We start from the raw sequence: 14,779 nt of genomic DNA on the forward strand, positions 1-14,779 counted from the left end.
ATTCCCATCAACAGTGCACAAGGGTTACTTTTTTCCCACGTTCTCAGCAACATTTGTTATTATAATCTTGTCTTTTTGATACTAGCTATTCCAACAGGTATGATGTGATATCTTCCTGTTGTTTTGGTTTGCATTTCTCTGATGATTAGTGATGTTGAGCATTTTTTTCATGTGTCTGTTAGCCAACTGGATATCTTCTTTGGAGAAATGTCTACGCAGGTCCTCTGCCCATTTTTTCCGATATATTATTTATTTTTTTCAGTGTTGTATAAGTTCTTCATATATTTTAGATACTAACCCCTTACCAGATAATATTATTTGGAAATATCTTCTCCTATTTAGTAGGTTGCCTTTTTCTTTTGTTGATAGTCTTTGCTGTGCAAAAGGATTTTGTTCTGAAAGCAGTTTATTTTTGCTTTTGTTTCCCTTGCCAGAGGAGACATATCTATAAATATGTTGTTAAGTCCAATGTCCAAGAGATTATTGCCTGTTTTTTCTTTTTTTTTTAATTTTATTTATTTATGATAGGCACACAGTGAGAGAGAGAGAGAGAGAGAGAGAGAGAGAGAGAGGCAGAGACATAGGCAGAGGGAGAAGCAGGCTCCATGCACCGGGAGCCCGACATGGGATTCGATCCCGGGTCTCCAGGATCATGCCCTGGGCCAAAGACAGGCGCTAAACCGCTGCGCCACCCAGGGATCCCCTGCCTGTTTTTTTCTAAGAGTCTATGGTTTCAGGTCTCATAGTTAGGTCTTTAATCTGTTTTGAGTTTTTTTTTTTTTTTTTTTTTTTTAGATTTTTATTTAAGAGAGAGAGAGAGAGAAGCAGAGACATAGGCAGAGGGAGAAGCAGGCACCATGCACTGGGAGCCTGACGTGGGATTCGATCCCGGGTCTCCAGGATCGCGCCCTGGGCCAAAGGCAGGCACCAAACTGCTGCGCCACCCAGGGATCCCCTGTTTTTTTTTTTTTTTTAATTTTTATTTATTTATGATAGTCACACAGAGAGAGAGAGAGAGAGAGAGAGAGAGAGAGAGAGAGAGAGAGAGGCAGAGACACAGGCAGAGGGAGAAGCAGGCTCCATGCACCGGGAGCCCGACGTGGGACCCGATCCCGGGTCTCCAGGATCGCGCCCTGGGCCAAAGGCAGGCGCTAAACCGCTGCGCCACCCAGGGAAGGGATCCCCTGTTTTGAGTTTATTTTTGAATATGGCATAGGAAAGTGGTCCAGTTTCTTTTTTTTTTTTTTTTACATGTAGCTGGCCAGTTTCCCCAACATGATTTATTAAAGAGATTGCCTTTCCCCCCATTGTATGTTCTTGCTTCCTTTGTCATAAATTAATTGACCATGTAAGTGTGGGTTTATTTCTGGCCTTCCTATTCTGTCCTTGATCTCTGTGTCGGCTTTTAAGCCAGTACCATTCTGTTTTGACTAATAAAGCTTTGTAGTATATCTTGAAATCTGGAATTGTGATATCTCCAGCTTTATTCTTTCTCAAGATCACTTTGACCCTTCAGGATCTTTTGTAGATTCTTACAAATTTTAAGACTATTTGTTCTAGTTCTGTGAAGAATACTATTGGTATTTTAACAGGAATTGCATTGATTCTGTAGATTGCTTTGGCTATCATGGGCATTCTCTATTTGATTCTTAAAAGAATAGGGAAGAAAATAAAAGAGAAAACAGAGTCTTCATGTGGGCAGACCTTGATCTAGGCAGAGGCTGGGCAGATAGCATGACCAGGCAAAGTCTTAAAAAATTCTGTATCAACATATGCAGGAGAAGAAAGCCTGTATTAGGTAAACCAAAAAAAATAGAAAAGCAGGCAAAAAAAAAAAAAAAAGTTCTTTCATTCGTAGAGATTTGCAGTTGAAACAGTGCTTTCAGATGACACATCTCTCATTCAATTAGAATTCTGCCTTCATCACCTGATAGCTGGATGTGAACTTCGCTTTCCTCAAGTGCAAAATGAAATTAATAGTTTTAACTTACTAGGGCTCCTGGGAATATTAATTAAAATAATGTGTGGTATACACATTATACCACAGTATAAGGTATACTTTATATTTCATAGGTGCAGTAAATACTGAAGACTATATAATTTAGCCATGATTGAATATATATTGTAGAATAAAATAATGTTAGGGTAAATGAGATGTCAGAAAAAGAAGTATAAATCCCAAACTAGGAGGTGTTGAATGGAATTTTGCCTGTCCCATTCCTCCACGCAAGTCTCCTTACATATAGAATTTCCCCCTTTCTAGGAACCAAGTTTATGGTCAGGAACTCTATATTCATCTTGGACTTTCAAGAACCACATCATATCTTTCTATTTTCCTCAAAATTCAGGTGCACCCATTATTATATCTTTCCCACACTTCTACGAAGCAGACAAGAAGTTTGTTTCTGCCATAGACGGCATGCATCCAAATAAGGACTACCATGAGACCTTTGTGGACATTAATCCAGTGAGTACACACATCTTCCTGGTAAAAGCATGCATTTTATTCTGCTTACTCGATGTTTACTGGTTTAGTCTGAGCAGTGTTAATGTACTATCTCCCTGTCATATACATATTCAAGTGGAGAAGACTTAGCTCAGTGCATGTGATGCACAGTCTCACAGCCTGCCTGGCTGAACTCTGTGGCTCTAATATGCAGAAACGTCAGCAAACCCGCTTTAACAAAAAAGCACTTCTAAACATTGCATCACTGGAGCGACTGGGCCTGGACCCATGTAACCTGGCAGTGTTTTGTTGCCAGCCTTAGACTTGAACGTACATACCTTCTCCCACTGGCAGACAGATCAGCAAGGCTGAAGACAAACATTCTTTTGCTTACTGCAGGGAAGGTTTTGGTTGCAATTTAAATATATGTATTAGCTTCAGTTACTTTTGGCAAGCCTCGTTCTACAGGCACTCTTGAGAGTTTATTGTATGAGATGATTAAAAGGCATTAGAGATACATATGCTTTCATCCTGTTGTCAAAGAGGAGAAAAACTAAAGCCACGCCAAAAGGAAGGGAATCTCATTTTACTATAGGAGAGCCTCTCCCTTTAGTAACCAAGTTAAAGGTCAGATATCTTCATTCTTGGGATTTCACATACATGGAAGAGTGAAGAAAAAGCAATAACAGTGTCTGAGCACAGCAATCTATGGCAATTCACTCTTGTGGCTGAGAAATCAGTGGTCTTATCATTTAGTGAAAAAGATCAGGTGTTTTTCCCCCTTCTCTCTCTTAACCCTCAGTCTGTTCCTCTTCCTCAGCTGAACTGTGGGCAGGCGTTTGTCCCCGAGGGAGGGCCGGGCAGAGCCCCTAGACCTCAGAGCGGGGATGAGGCGGCCTCAGGGGAGACGTAAGGGGATCCGGTAGCAGCAGTTGCTTTCCCGGCTTTGGTGGTGGTGGTGGCAGTCCTGACCATACCAGGAACCACTCTCTGGCTCAGAGCTCCCTCCTGCCAGGGTCACCTAGGGCTTTCCTATCTGAAGTGGTGGCACCTTGGGTGCCTGCCAGAAACACCCAATGCCATGCTTCCCTCCAGACCCACTGAATCCCAATCTGCATCCCCAAGAGCTCACATGCATACTACAGTTGGAGGAGCACTGGTCTCCCGGGCACCCAGCCCCAGCCACAATGCTCGCTCTGTCCCGGGGTCAGTTGCCCTTGTCCCATCCACTCTTCCTCTCAGATGTGGCAGCAGCCACCCTAGTTGTGAGCACCACAAAGAAATGGTGCTCCATTGAGAAAAACTAATGTTTTCTTTCTGCTTCTCTGGTTTGCAGTTGACGGGAATTATCCTAAGAGCCGCCAAGAGGTTCCAGATCAATGTTTATGTCAAAAAGTTAGACGACTTCATGTAAGTTTGACTTCTCTCATCAGAGGCAGGGGGTGGTTTTGCTGCATTGACTTTCTGGTGGGGTCAACAAGGCAGCATTCAAATAGCTGCCTTGGACTTGGGATTTACTTATTTTATTTAACCGAACATCTATAGTGTGCTTTCCTTGGATCACACATTGCTTTAAGCCTCTTACATGCAGTAGCTGATTTATTCCTCATGGTAACCCTGTGTTAGCCCCATTTGACAGATGAGGAAACCAAGGCATAGAGAGGTGACATAAGGCTACAGAGTAGCCTCCCCACTCCATGCAGTGCTTCCCTTGCCATGACCCTGGTCACCTCCCTTACCTGGCTTCCTACTGCTCCCACCCAGGGCCAGCCACAGGCTCTCAGTTAAAATAGGCTTCTGAGTCCCACCTCTCCTCCCCGCATACCATCTAAAAACCACCTCTTAATTAAGAGGACTCAGAAGCCTCAGCCTGTAGCAAGGGAAGCGCTGCATGGAATGGGGAGGAGAGACTCTGTAGCCTTAGGGACGCCTGGGTGGTTCAATGGTTGAGTGTCTGCCTTCGGCTCAGGGGTGATCCCAGGGTCTAGGGATCGAGTCCCACGTCGGGCTGCCCACAGGGAAATGGTGCTTCTCCCTCTGCCTGTGTCTCTGCCTCTCTCTCTCTCTCTCTCTGTCACTCATGAATAAATAAAACCTTAGAAAAAGAAAAAGACCTAGAGCCTTAGAATCAAAATGGAATTATGGTCCTGACTCCACTTTTTATTTCTGTTGGCCCTGGACAAATGACTCTGAGCTGTAATTCCCATGTCTTAAACCTGGGACAGGGATGCCTCCCACATGGGACTAGTGTGAGATTTAAATGATATAGTGTCCTCCCAACAGGTGCAGAGCTGGTTCTTGGTAAAGGGCTCTGAGCTCTGATCATACTTAGTGGCCTGGTTACAAAACATTCTGAGGAGGGGTGCCTGGGTGGCTCAGTCGGTTAAGCATCCGATTCTTGATCTTGGCCCAGGTCTTAACCTCAGGGGTATGAGTTCAAGCCCCACATTGGGCTCCAGGAACCTACTTAAAAAAAATTAAAAAACAAAAACCGTTCTGAGGATTGGCAGCATTGTTCTGCTGGCTGCTGGCCATCCCTCTGATAACTCTTGAGAGAATAGTAATCATTTTGATGAATTTGCTTTCAGCGTCTTGTATTTTGATAAAAATGCTTAATATAAATGTGCAACATTTGGAATTGTTAGACTGACAGATTGGAATCTAACTTCTGATTGCTAAGTGTTTGCAAAAATAACTCAGAAGTCTTTATAAGTTCTGGGCAATTGAATGAAATAGGTGTGCTGGAATTTTTAAATAAACTTCTCTCTCCAGGGGTACCTGGTGGCTAGTCAGTGAAGTATCTGACTCTGATTTCGGCTCAGGTCATGATCTCAGGGTTGTGGGATGGAGCCCCACATTGGGCTCAGCCCTCAGTGGGGGTCTGCTTGTCATTCTCCTTCCTCTTCTGCCCCTCCCCCTGCTCACACAACTTATCTCTCCAGGCCAGGATGTCTATAAAATAATCTCATATTTTGTCTTTTTATAAATTGCGGTATAATTGACATACATTATATTAGTTTCAGGTATACAATATAATGATTTGATTTTTTTTTATATATTACAAAACAATCACCACAATAAGTCTAGTTATTATCTGTCACCACAGTAGGCACAGAATTTCTTTCTCGGGATGAGAACTTTTAAGTTCTATTCTCTTAGCAACTTTCAGCTATGCATTACAGTATTATTAACTAAAATTGCCATGCTGTACATCACATCCCTAGGACTTACTTATTTTATAACTCGAAGTTTGTACATTTGGACTCCCTCCATCCATTTTTCCCACCCCCCTACCCCTAACTCTGACAACCAGCAGTCTGTCCTCTGTGTCTGTGAGCTTGGTTTTTTGTTTTGTTTATTTTAGATTCCACATTTAAAGGAGAATATACAGTATTTGTTTTTCTATGTCTGATTCATTTCACTTAGTGTAGCTTCCTCAGGGTCTGTTCATGCTGTCACAAATGGCAGATTGTGACATTCTTTTTTATGGCTGAATGGTATTCCAGCGTGATTTTTATATATATTATATATATATATATATATATATATTATAAAATGTTTTATTTTTTTTTAATTTTTATTTATTTATGATAGTCACAGAGAGAGAGAGGCAGAGACACAGGCAGAGGGAGAAGCAGGCTCCATGCACCGGAAGCCCGATGTGGGACTCGATCCCGGGTCTCCAGGATCGCGCCCTGGGCCAAAGGCAGGCGCCAAACCACTGCGCCACCCAGGGATCCCTAATGTTTTCTTTATTCATCCATTGATGGACACTTTGGTTGTTTCCATATTTTGGTTATTGGAAAAAATACTGCAATGAACATAGGGGTGCATATATCTTTTTGAGTTAGTATTTTCATTTTCTTTGGCTAAATATCCAGAAGTGGAAGTGCTGCATCATATTGTAGTTCTGTTTTAATTTTTTTCAGAACCTCCATACGGTTTGCCCTAGTGGCTGCACCAATTTACATTCCCACTAACAGGGCACATCCACATCCTCACCAACACTTACTCCTTTTGCCTTTTGATACTAGCCATTCTAACAGGTATAAGGTGATATCTCATTGTGGTTTTGACTTGTCACCTTTTGTCTTTCTAGTGAAACAGGAAACATTAGAACCATGGTTTTCCCAGTGATGTATATCAATGAGGTAAGTCCCGGGAGGGAGCCACATATATATTTTACTTGTGGAAGCTTGGAAAACTTCCATTATGATGTCTACTATTGTAGCTCTGTAATTTAAGATGTGAGAAAGGGGGAAAGGTGATTTTTAAAAATCTGTCCTCAGAAAATTTGTTTATATGTTTATATGAGGCTGCCAATGTTTGAGATTTGAAAATGACAGAAACAAAATTTCCTTTCTCAAGAACATATTTTGGGTTCTGTCTTCTGAGAAGCTGGTTATGTAAGAAACAAAATGCAAAGGTAAATGAAGTAATGTCAGACACTGTCGAAGCAGAATAAATAGCCAAAACTCAGACAGATGGGCAGTTAAACCTTTCTTTGCATCTCCTCCATCTTTGAAACTCTCCCGGTTTGTAGAATGTTATCAGTTTACCATTCATGTAGTAGAGCAGGAGAAAAAGTGGGTAAAATTAAAATGATTAGCAATATTACATGAAAGTTTTATGTATGGTGGTTAAAGAAATGACTGAATAAAATGAGATACATTCTCATTAATTTTACTGGTGTATGGTTGCCTTATCTATTATATAGCATTGAGGGTTTTTCTTACTTTCTGTTAAACAAACATATATCATAGGACATAGATCGTGTCATAGTTCAAACAAAAAGGGTTTCCCTAATGAAATATTTCTTTCTTTCACAATGTACCCACAAAAATTTTATCCCTAGATGTTAGATATAAATTGAAGTTTTGCAAGTAAAAACTTTTTTTTTGGAAAGCTCAGAAAACACCTGCTATGTAAGACACTTTTGACAAATTCTTTTATGAATCACGTGCATTTATTATATATATATATGTGTGTATATATATATATACATATCCTCAAGTTCCCTCTTTCTTCCACCCAGTTTTGTGGGGGAATACACTTGTAAGGGTGTTCCTTCTACAATAAATTCTCGATTGGCTTGCTTCTGTTTTTAACAGTAGAGTCATTTAAAAAATTTTTTATTATTTTTTCTGTTCCCTAAACTTGTTCTGTGTACAAGATTCAGTAACAGGGATTGGCAAGAAAAAGGAAAATTAAAATAACTTTCACAAAACCTGGGCCACACTGACATTGTTTTGTTCTTGACTTGCTTCGTTTTACTCAAAAATGTTGTAAAATTGTTTCCAATGATACCTTTGTAAAATATAATTTAACAACAACAAAAAATATATATATAATTTATTATATATTATACTTACACTTCGTAAAACGAACACATGCTCTTTATAGACCTCTTGGAAAACTAAAAATCTGTATTTTAGAAGTGAATTACCATACAGATATTGAATCATTATCTTGTACGCCCAAAACTAATATGTGTCAATTATACCTCAATTAAAATTTTTTTTAATATTTAACAAGTGAATCACTGATAAACTGTCCCTCAAAGACAAGTATAGCTGACATCTGCTTATGTTGTCTCTTAGTATTTTTCTAGTGTTGATATTAAATAGTTGAGACCATCCTGTAGATGCAGTTTTATAACATTCTTCTTTTTTTTTTTATAAAGATTTTATTTATTTATTCGTGAGAGACACAGAGAAGAGAGAGAGGCAGAGACACAGGCAGAGGGAGAAACAGGCCCCATGCGGGGAGCCCGACATATAGGACTCCATCCCAGGACTCCAGGATCACGCCCAGGGCTGAAGGTGGCGCTAAACCACTAAGCCACCCAGGCTGCCCTTTTTTTTTTTTTTTTTTCCATTTGGCATTACTTTGGTAGCCACATTTATAAACTTTTGAAGGTTTTGTGCTTACAATTCTAAAACATGGCTTTGTGATTGCTCCTGAGTCATCACTGTTCTTGTTTGTGGAGAGGCACATGAAAGCAGGGCTTTTTGAAAACAAGGAAGGACCCTGTTCTGGCACCTTATGTTCGTAGTTATGGCATATTTGAAGTCCCCTCCAACTCAGCCTTTGCTTTGCTTCGCTTTTTGGTTGAGGACTATATTGAGTCCAGGGAATTATAGAGTAAAACCTTGTGCTTTCGGTGCCTCCCTAGAAAGAATTTGACTTTACTCTAGAAAAAGAAAACATTAAACCTTGAGGTGACCTTGAGATTGCTCTCCCACTTCCTTTTTTCAGAGAAGGAGACTCTAACATGGATGGATCTTGGTCAGTTGCTGGAACCACCAGCCCTAGAAACCCATCCTTTGTTTCAGTCTAGTACAGATTCAGCCTAAATTAAGCCGAAAGTTTCATTTGTTGCTCATAATTTTTATGAAATTAAGTTCTCCAGACACCTCACTCATTGTAATTTACAGAGATAAGATTTTTGTTCTGTTTAGAAAGTGTTATCCTAGAACATTTTCTTGGTTATCAACACCCTCTGGAATTCTAGTGAGCCTCAAGACTTCCTTGGACACTCTACTGAGACCTCTGGCCTTTTTTAAGAAACATATTTTTTTAAGAAGCATTTTTTTAAAGATTTTATTTTTAAGTAATCTCTACACCTAACATGGGGCTTGAACTTATAACCTAGAGCTTACAGCCTAGAGCCCAAGAGTCTCATGCTCTACTAACTGAGTCAGCCAGGTGCCCCGAGACCTCTGGTCTTGATTACTAGAGATTAACCAAAACAATAAATTATACTTTCCACATACCATTGTTGGAATGTTTCATTCATTCAACCAACTGACATTAATGTAGCACCTACTGCGTGTAGAGTGCTATTCCTAAAGTTGAGGTGACTGAGATATAAGTCTTTCCTCTGGAAATCTGTCACAAGGAGATCTGCAGATAAGCAGACAGTTACAACACAGAGTGCAGAGTGATTTTAGGGGTGTTTTAGGGGAATAATTTGAAAGAGCAATAAAGGGCTAACCAGGCCTGAGGTGGCCAGAGAAAACTTCTGGGTGGAAGTTAGGCTGAGTTGGATTTTAAAGGATGAGTTGGAGTCGTCAGATACAAAAGATGGTATTATCTCATTATTTTTTAATACTTTTTCCCTCCTATTTCCAACCTTCCTTCCTTTGAAAGGAAGACATGTTTTCAGGGAAAAAAAAATGTAAATGAATAAATGCCCCCTCTGGTTACTCTAATTTATAAATGGATTTTCGGTATCTCTGATTTGCTAATGGGAAGACTTACCCAAACTGTGTTTAATGATTTGGAGGAGAGATATAGCAAAAAAAAAACCCTCTACACCCTGAATATTAAGTAATCGGGGGATATTATTTTCTTGCCTTCCAGAGTGTTCTCATTGATAAAGATACTGCAAGTCGACTAAAGTCTGTGATTAACACTACTTTGATCATCACCAACATACCCTACATTGTCATGGCACTGGGTGTGTTTTTTGGTTTGATCTTCACTTGGCTTGCATGCAAAGGACAGGGATCCATGGATGAGGTGAGCAGTGGCTGAAGGAACTTCTCTCTTACTGGATAACTTTATCTGAGGAAGTCAACTGTACTTCATTGAAGGGCTGTCAACTGGCTCTATCACCCAGAATCCTCAGGATGGATTCTGAGATTTTATGCTGAGCACAGTGACTTCGTGGTTACATCACTACTAAACCAAATGGGAAGCAAGGGGAATGTCTCAAAGAGGGAGGAGTAATACAATAGTATTGTCCCATCTTGGGGGCTGTCTTCATGGATGTGGAATCCCTGGGAGTAAGCTTAATGTTTCTGAAAATAGCCAGAAAGGAGAGGAAGATCATTTAACAGCTAAACATCTGGGCTTTGGTGTCAGACTGCCTAGGTTCAAATCTTACTTCTGCCCTTTAATGGTTATGTGGCACTAGAAACTGTGCCTCAGTTCTTCCTCTGTAAGGTGAGATAAGAGAGCTTGCTTTTGGAGGTTTTTGTAAGGATTAGATGATATAGTAAACAGAAAGCAGTTGGCCCAATGTTAGCATTTAGTAGGAGCTCAATAAACATTAGTTATGTGATGAAATAATTCGAAGATTGTAGAGCAAGGCAACCAGAGACTTGCTTGGAAAGAATCGTATTATATTAGAAGATACCTATCACTGAGTCGTCACTGCATAAGAAATGACTGGCGCAGGGGAACAGTAACTTTCTTGGAGTGAAGGGAACCCCCTCTACCCCCCCTGCCACTCCCCAACCAAATGGATGGGCTAAATAAGGTTAGGTTGGCCTCCCTGCGTGACCAGCCAGCCAACCTAGCTCAACCTTCAATAAGCTTTTCCTGTGGGATCCTTTCTTAAAATTCTCAGCAACTTTCCTTTTTTGCAACAAAGGCTTCCCCCCACGCCCCTTCTAGCTGCTTCAGCTAAGTGTCTGAAGCAAATGTAAAGTAGGAAATGAAATAGGTTGAAACCATCTCAATAATATTAGCTCAGATTTCCCTGTGTTCTATATTCTTCCATGATTTCCCTTAACGTGTGCCCATCAAGTTAGCATGAATTAGGTGTGAGGCAATTATTTTGCCAATTCTATGTGTGGATCTCACTTCCAGTATGACGTGCCGTCACTGAGATTTCCATAAGCACAGGTGATAGCCCATGTATGTATTACTACTCTACAATTAACTACCTTCATGGAGTCAACAAGCAAGCAATGATTGAGCAGCCCCCACCTCTGAGACATTGTTCTCTGACAGGTTTCAAACCAGGGAGGAGCCAAAGCCATGGAGTGTGATGAGGGTTATAGTCCAGGTGGATACCAGGAAGGGCACTGCTCTGGTATCAGGGGTGGGGAAGGGGAGGTTGGAGCAGGCCTCGCGAGAGGGTGAGGGCTGAATGGCAAAGCAGCAGCAGGCTGAATGACAAGAGAGGTGAGTGTGACAGCCGACATCTTGTCAGTCTCCCCTCCTTTCATCTTCCTCCACCTCCTGCACCCCAATGTTTTCCATCCTGGGAGAACTTTTCTGAAGTGAATACCTGACCTCTCTGTCCCCTCTCTTCCGAGTCTCAGGGAACTCCAGATGAAAGAGCACCCCTCATACGAACCTAACCTAACGAAGGCCCGAGCTTGGTGAAGGAGTCCTGTGACCGTCCTGACAGGGACCCAACATGAGGAAACTATCCACGTCTTCACAGGAATGTTGCCTGTTGTAGTGAGGAGGGAGGAGACCCTGTGCTGGCAAATGACCAGAGCATTCTGGCAGGAGGTTAAAGAATGGACTGACATGGTTGCCTATTAGGCTTTATAAAATTGTTTTGTTTTCCATGTGTCTAGCAAGTATTTAATAAACTCTTGTATAGTAATTTTTTTGTTATCAGGTGCTGGTAGCTCCAGAATTTTGTGACCACTGTTGTGGTTAAAATGTATCTGTATCGCTTGTTAACGTTCCCTGGTCTAACCTTACTCACTAAGCTTTATTCACCAAACTTTGTGCTCAAAATATATCAATACTATTTTATGTTGTATTCCTCCATTCATTTCACCCCCAAAAGAGAAGTAAATAAGAGTTCGGAACCCAGGGTAAAATGGTGGCCTCATTCAATACATCATTAAAATGCATCTTATTTCCTCTTTAAAAAACGTGATTTATTGTATTTCATGCTAATCTTCAGTTCAGAATTACTCCAAGAAAATAATTCAGTCTTTTGACTACTTTCACACTGGCTGCAAACCAAGCAGGGAAAGGGTAGGGTGAGGGGAGGTTATGCAGTGGAGCAGTACCCTGGAGTTGATAGTGATAAACCCCTGAGGCTTTTGTATTTGTACTTTTGTGAATTTAGAGAATGCAAAAATAATGTTGGTGAGGACATTCTGCTCATAAAGAGTAGAAGTAAATGCTGGTTGTGTATTTGTGGGTAGCCTGGATTTTCTTTTTTTTTCTTTTTTAGTTTAATGATCTTAATGTGGAAAGGTGCTTCTGGGAGGTGTCTAATTTTTTCCCCCAGTCACCCTTGCCAAATATGATACCCTATTAAGTACAATATTATTGAGTGATTCTTTGTGCAGTTATTATGAGTATGGGAGATCTCTCCATATCTAGCTCAGTGTTTTTCCTTCCTCAGATCTGGTGCCTTCCAGTTCTATGGCTCACTGTCACTCACTGAATAGAGAAACACGTGCCTTGCACTTCCTGCGACAGTCGTCTTGCTGACAGAATGAATGATGGTGTTTTAAAATATTGCACAGGAAATGCTTTAAAGAAAGAAAGGTCCCTGGGCACCCAGGAATAGAACTATCTCTCCTCAGAAGACCTCGTGGTTTGCAGTGCCACTAAATCAGAGGGTTAGGAACCATCATATGTTACAAGTTCAAGCATATTTAAGGGAATTTTCTTCCTCCTCAAAGCTCACTATTCATTTTTGATTGAGAAACTTATATAGTTATCCAGCAAAGTGCACATAAAATTTCTTAACAACTGAATCATTTTATAGGATTTTCTGTCTAAAACTGGATTTCAGTGTAAGCAAGTGAAAAAAAACAAGCCATGGATTTCACAAATATAGCTTCTGATTCCTCTATGGAGGCAATAAATCCCATTGTTTGCCCTAATTTCTTTCTCTCTACACTAAAGCAGGATGTGACATGTTCCCTTCCTAAAGGGGCAATTCATTGACTTCCAACTTCTCTATAAATTAAGAGAACTTATAGATATCCCAAATCACCAAAATGTGGAAAACTAAATCGAGAATATCTTGTCTTCAATAACACCAAATATCTAGATTCTTTAAATTTCTCAATATTAAACTATGTAATTGGCACACCTTCTTCTTTGGTGCATCCACTTACCCACACCGATAAAACTGGTAAACCAGTGCGTATTCATTGTTTCACCCTATTATCAGAGTATAGTCATCTGTGAGGAGGAAATTTTTAAATACTATGAATGATAACAGTTGATTTACACTTTAGACTGAATTCCACACAGGCAAGGGAGACCAAGAATATATTACCGCCATGTGATTCTTAATAGTTATTTGGCTTGGAATCCCATTTGATATTCTTTCTGAAAAATCTGTGGCAAACCCAAAAGCTGCAGTCAAGATTATAGATTGGAAGAAGAATGAATGAATGTGCCTATTGGCTTTAGGTTGAAAATAACAAACTATTCCTCATGCATTATCCTGGAAAGGCCCTCAAAGTCTTCGTGATTCTCATAATCACAGAATATGTGTGTCCTGTACTATGATACTCCACTTAGGGAAAAACCAGAGGGAGGCTACCTTGCTTCTCTCAGAGAAAATTGAGAGTTAGGCACAGGACAGCAAATGGGCTTTGTCACTTTTAGCTCAAGGCTTTTCCTCCTGGACTTTATTTCCTCATGTTCTAGAAAGATTGCTAATGGTCAAGTGGAACAAGTACTATATGACTAACCCCTATTGGGGTTTTTACTTAAGGTAGGCTCTTTTTTTTTAAAAAAAAAGATTTTATTTATTTATTCATGAGAGACACAGAGAAAGAGAGGCAGAGACACAGGCAGAGGGAGAAGCAGGCTCCATGCAGGAAGCCTGATGTGGGACTTGATCCCAGGTCTTCAGGATCACACCCTGGGCTGAAGGCGGCACTAAACCGCTGAGCCACCTGGGCTGCCCAAGTAGGCTCTTTTTTTAATTTAAATTGCTTGAGATTTGAGTTCTGCAGAAGGTGACCTTCACACTTGGGCATTATTAGTGGACTTAATTGCTCATGGCTATTAAACAGAATACTGAGCAGAATGTTCTTACTGTAGCTTAAATAGTTGGTTCATTTCATGTGATTCTTGACGTGTTTACTTCTATCCTTAATGCAATGGAGTATTTCGCTAATAAAACTATTTATATGAAATTGCACTGGAAATGGTATGTCATCAGATGACCACTCATCTCGAGAGTTTCATTTGAAAGATGCTCTTTGCCTCTTGACAGATGCAGGCCTGAATCTCATCTGTTGGGCCATTTGTGACTTCTGTTCAGCTGTGGTGGACAGTTCTAGGCAGCCTGACAAGTCGAACTTGAAGCAGGTCCCATACTGTGCTCATCTGCCCGAGGGCTTTCTCCAGAACCCTGGAAGTCCCACAGAAGCCCTGAGGGCTCAGGAGACCCAGGTAATGACCCTTAACCAAAGGGGCAGGAGTCAGCTGATAAGTACTTCAGTCCTCAGAGGTTCATTCTATGTGGTTCCTCAACTAGGACTGCCCACAGTAGGATTGCCTTCATATCATCATTTCTTCCTTCCCTGTCTCACACTCCCCAAGCCCCCCTCCACCGCCACCCTTTCGACTGCTGCTTCCTCCCAAATAACCTACCTGCAC

At 40.8% G+C, this 14,779-nt stretch overlaps 1 protein-coding gene across 2 annotated transcripts in view; it reads left to right on the forward strand.

Moving 5' to 3' along the window:
* SCARB2 (scavenger receptor class B member 2) overlaps positions 1–11,950 on the forward strand; it is a 75,262-nt gene extending 63,312 nt beyond the window's left edge. For both annotated transcript variants that reach the window (XM_055312916.1, XM_055312917.1), the window contains 5 exons: positions 2,349–2,467; positions 3,783–3,856; positions 6,546–6,597; positions 9,812–9,970; positions 11,503–11,950. In XM_055312916.1, the coding sequence (XP_055168891.1) occupies positions 2,349–2,467; positions 3,783–3,856; positions 6,546–6,597; positions 9,812–9,970; positions 11,503–11,541 (443 nt within the window). In that variant the 3' untranslated portion in view covers positions 11,542–11,950. The remainder of the gene's footprint in view (positions 1–2,348; positions 2,468–3,782; positions 3,857–6,545; positions 6,598–9,811; positions 9,971–11,502) is intronic.
* The last annotated feature ends 2,829 nt before the right edge of the window (positions 11,951–14,779 follow it).

The sequence above is a fragment of the Nyctereutes procyonoides genome, unplaced genomic scaffold, assembly GCF_905146905.1.
Source record: "Nyctereutes procyonoides isolate TBG_1078 unplaced genomic scaffold, NYPRO_anot_genome, whole genome shotgun sequence".
Classification (NCBI taxonomy): Eukaryota; Metazoa; Chordata; class Mammalia; order Carnivora; family Canidae; genus Nyctereutes; species Nyctereutes procyonoides.